General features: G+C 40.0%; 1 protein-coding gene across 1 annotated transcript; it reads left to right on the forward strand.

The window, feature by feature from the left end:
* The first annotated feature begins 2,965 nt into the window (after positions 1–2,965).
* LOC141631124 (uncharacterized) lies at positions 2,966–4,103 on the forward strand. Its single transcript, XM_074443836.1, has 3 exons — positions 2,966–3,261; positions 3,511–3,694; positions 3,867–4,103. Exons 1-3 carry the CDS (start codon positions 2,966–2,968, stop codon positions 4,101–4,103), a joined length of 717 nt encoding a protein of 238 aa, XP_074299937.1.
* Positions 4,104–4,495: the final 392 nt, after the last annotated feature.

Below are 4,495 nucleotides of genomic sequence, written 5' to 3' on the forward strand. Positions count from 1 at the left end.
TTCATTGAGCTGGGAAAGTATGTGTCAGATCTCAATTTCACTCAAGAGATGTTGGCCATGAGGTTTGAGAAATGACTGCTATCTAATATCAAGAAAAGGCTCACAGCTGATGGGCCCACTAATATGGATGACATATATCAGCGAGCTGGGCACACTGAGAGGATCGATGACATGCTAAAGGAGGAGAAGAAAGAAAATAGTTAAAAGAGGAAGTCTGAGACTACAAGTGAGGGTGAGGTATCAAGAAAAAGAATAACAATCGATTCCAATCCTATTTTGCAAATAGCGCGCCAGCAGGGAACATTGGCTGTGGAGGTGGTACCTGTGGTGGTGGCGGCATGGGAAGCTCGGTCACGTGTTATAGATGTGGCAAGATTGGCCACAAAATGGTTCATTGCCGCGTCAATTTGGGAGGCTATGGAAGGATTTATAGCACTGGAAACCAGAGTGGGGGATTTCGCACCCCTATGTCGACTTATTCTAATAACCAAAGATCTGGAGTCAGTAATTTTCAGAAGAGTTACAACAACTACAGTAATCTAAATCGTAACGCCAATAGTCAGAACAATGGGAGTGCTAACTTTCAGAAGATCATGAGTGGGGGAAAGAAGCCATCGGTTTCAGCCTCAATCAACCAAAGTGGGGTCAAAATAAGTGGAAAACTATTTATAATGAGGAAGGAGGCTGTAGAGGAGGATGCTCACGTTGTTACTGGTACATTCCTTGTAAATTCTCAGCCTACTTTTATTCTTTTTTATTCTGGAGCCATCCATTCTTTCATATCCTATGAACATGCTAGAGCTTTAGGCTTGGAAGTTTATGATGAGATTGATGATTCTATTACTATACCTTCAGGGAAACCCATATATAGCTTGTAAAAGAGTCTATAGGAGTGTGAATATAAAGGCAGGGGAGGTTTATTTTGATTCTAATCTAATTGAATTTCCTTTAGGAGGCTTTGAGGTAATCTTGGGAATGGATTGGTTGGGAAAATACAACGCTTTTATTGTCCGTCATCAAAATAAAGTTACCTTGAGGAGACCTAAGGGAGTAAGGGTGTCTTATAAGGGATTTTTTGTGAAGCCAAAGTTTAAACTTATTTCTTCTATCACCCTAAAATCTTGTTTGAGAAAGGGAGGTCAATTGATTTTATGTCACGTGAGGGACACATGGGAAGACACGCCCCAAGTGTATGAAATACTTGTGGTGCATGATTTTCTGGATGTCTTTCCAGATGATATTCCTGGTTTACCACCTAAGAGAGACCTAGACTTTAACATCGACTTGCAACTTGGGACGAGACCAATTTCCAAGGCACCATACCGGATGGGACCTAAGGAATTAGAAGAACTCAAGAAACAATTGGAGGAGCTGTTGCCTGCTGGACAAGGGTTATGTGAGACCTAGTGTGTCACCCTGGGGAGCACCTGTGCTCTTTGTTAAGAAGAAGGTTGAGAGTATGAGGCTATGTATTGAGTATCGGGAATTGAACAATGGGACCATAAAGAATAGGTACTCTTTAGCTCGAATTGACGATCTTTTCGACCAGCTGAGTGGGGCTAAGATCTTTTCTAAAATCGATTTGAGGTCGGGATACCATCAATTGAGAATTATGGAGGAGGATATTCCAAAGACTGCATTTAGGACTAGACACGGACATTACGAGTTCGTTGTTATGCCATTTGGGCTAACTAATACGCCGGAAGTCTTCATGGACTTAATGAACCGAGTGTTTAGTCCCTATTTGGATCAATTTGTGGTTGTCTTTATCGATGATATCCTAGTTTATTCTAAGGACAGGGAGGAGCATGAGAAACATTTAAGCATGGTGCTGCAAACTTTAAGGGAGAATAACCTATATGCCAAGTTGAGTAGATGTGAGTTTTGGTTAGAGAAGGTAGCATTTTTGGGTCATTTGTATCAAAAGATGGAGTTTCTATTGATCCAAGTAAAATTGAAGCTATTGCAAACTGGGAGAGACCACGAAATGTTGGCGACATTGGAAGTTTTTTGGGTCTGGCTGATTATTGTAGAAGGTTTGTAAAAGACTTTTCAAAGATAGCTAAGCCTCTTATTTCTTTGATGCGGAAGGAAAACAAATTTACTTGGGATTGGGGTTGTGAGAAGGCATTCTTAACATTGAAGGAACACCTGACAACAGTCCCTATTCTTACTTTAACTGAAGGTAGTGAAAGATTTTAAGCTTATACGGATGCTTCTAAGAATGGGTTGGGAAGTGTGCTGATGTAAGGAGGAAGAGTAATTGCTTATGCCTTGAGACAGTTGAAGATATATGAAGGAAATTATCCTACCCATAACTTGGAGCTTGGAGCTGTGGTGTTTGCTTTGAAGTTGTGCTGCCATTACCTATATGGGGCTACATTTAAAGTGTCTTCTGACCACAAGAGTCTGAAATATATCTATACCCAGAAGGAGCTAAACATGAGGCAAAGGAGGTGGATCGAGCTAATTAGAGATTATGATTTGGAAATTGTTTACCACGAAGGAAAGGCAAATGTCGTGGTAGATGCATTGAGTAGGAAATCCGTACATGCTTTATGCTCTTCCATGTCAAGAGTTTAGCTACACGAAGAAGTGAAAGAAATGGGAATTGCAATGATCAAGAAGGGTGATATAATTGGAGACTTGACAATTGAGCTAGTGTTATATGATGAAATTAGAGAAAGGCATGCGGCGGACCAGAGGCTTCAGAAGTGGCGTTCGACTGTGGGTCCACCATGGACCAATGTGGGCGATCAAGGTTCGAGTTTTATTTTGATGATAATCTTCGCTTTGCTGGAAGATGGTATGTACCTGATGACGATGAATTGAAAAGGAAGTTTCTAACTGAGGCGCATTCTACACCTTATTCAGTTCATTCCGGAGGGGACAAGTTGTATAAGGATTTGAAGAAGACTTTCTGGTGGCCAAAGATGTAGAAGGAGGTTGCTGAGTTCGTTTCTAGATGTTTGGTGTGCCAAAGAGTAAAGGAGAGCATAAGAGGCCGCAGGGTAAAGTTCAATCTTTGGATGTGCCGGAATGGAAGTGGGAGAGCATCTCCATGGATATTATAGTTGGGTTTCCAAGGACTCAGATGGGGAATAATATGATCAGGGTGATTGTGGATAGACTGACTAAGTCTGCTCATTTCATCTCGATGAAAGATACCTGGAGTAAGGCTGAGTTAGCTAAAGCATATGTCAAGTTCGTGGTGAATCTTCATGGAGTGCCTAAAGATATAGTTTCTGATCGTGATTTAAGGTTTATCTCGAAGTTTTAGCAAGAGTTGGAATCTTTGATGGGTACTCAGCTGAAGATGAGCACAACATTTCAAGTAGCTACGGATGATCGGGCTGAAAGGACTATTCAAACACTGGAAGATATGTTGCGAGCTTGTATTTTATTGTTTGGTGGATCTTGAGAGGAAAGGTTGGATTTAATTGAGTTTTCATACAATAACAGTTATCATGCTAGCATTGACATGACACCTTTTAAATGTCTATATGATAGGAAGTGTCGAAGTCCGGTCTGCTGGGATGACAAGACTGACGCCATGATGCTTTGGCCAGAGATGATTCAGGAGATGGTGGAACATGTGCAAGTAATTCGCCAAAAGATGAGATCTGCACAAGACAGACAGAAGAGTTATGCAGATTTAAAGAGAAGTGACATCGAATTTGCAGTTGGAAAAAATGTTGTTGAAAGTGTCACCCATGAGAGATGTCATGAGATTTGGGAAAAGAGGGAAGCTGACTCAGAAATTTATTGGGCCTTTTGAGATCCTAGAGAGAGTTATAAAAATAGCTTATCGTTTAGCACTACCTCCAGCATTGGAAAGGCTTCATAATATGTTCCATGTTTCTTAGTTAAGGAAGTATGTGAGTGATCCGGCTCATATTTTGGAGCCAGAGCATATGGAGATCGATGAGCAGATGAGCTATGTGGAAGTGCCTAAGGAAATATTGGATAGGAAGGTAAGGAAGACTAAAAATGGTGAAACATTGTTGGTAATGGTTTTATGGACTCATCATAATGTGCAAGAAGCAACTTTGGAAGCTGAAGCTAGTACACAGGAAAAATACCCGGATTTATTTGTTGATTAGTATTTTGTTTAATTTAGTTTGTTACAGGGACGTAACCCTTTTTTTTAAAGTGGGGTAGAAACATGACATTTTGTGTTTTAGACGAAGTTTTTCTGTTTATTTAAAATTTTGTTGCATAATTGGTGATTTTGGAAGATAATTGACGAGTTTATTGAATTAATAGTAAGTACTGGTAGGAGCTAAGACTCGGTTTTGACCGTTGATGATTCGGTTTTGTTAATGGTTTGAGTGAACTACGAGACGAAGTTCATTTTAAGGGGGGGGAAGACTGTAATACCCCGTATTTCAGTTGGATTTATTACTCATTTAAATAGCATTTTTAATAATTAATCGAAGCATTTATATTTAAATATTCATAATAAGACGGAAAATGATTAATTACAAGTTGGGTC

Source organism: Silene latifolia, chromosome Y, assembly GCF_048544455.1.
Source record: "Silene latifolia isolate original U9 population chromosome Y, ASM4854445v1, whole genome shotgun sequence".
Taxonomy (NCBI): Eukaryota; Viridiplantae; Streptophyta; class Magnoliopsida; order Caryophyllales; family Caryophyllaceae; genus Silene; species Silene latifolia.

Coding starts and splice junctions, on each gene's coding strand:
- LOC141631124 (XM_074443836.1), top strand. CDS start 2,966: ATGTTTGGTGTGCCAAAGAGTAAAGGAGAGCATAAGAGGCCGCAGGGT. Junction 3,262..3,510: donor GTTTCTGATCGTGATTTAAG/GTTTATCTCGAA, acceptor TCTATATGATAG/GAAGTGTCGAAGTCCGGTCT. Junction 3,695..3,866: donor AATTTGCAGTTGGAAAAAAT/GTTGTTGAAAGT, acceptor CATGTTTCTTAG/TTAAGGAAGTATGTGAGTGA.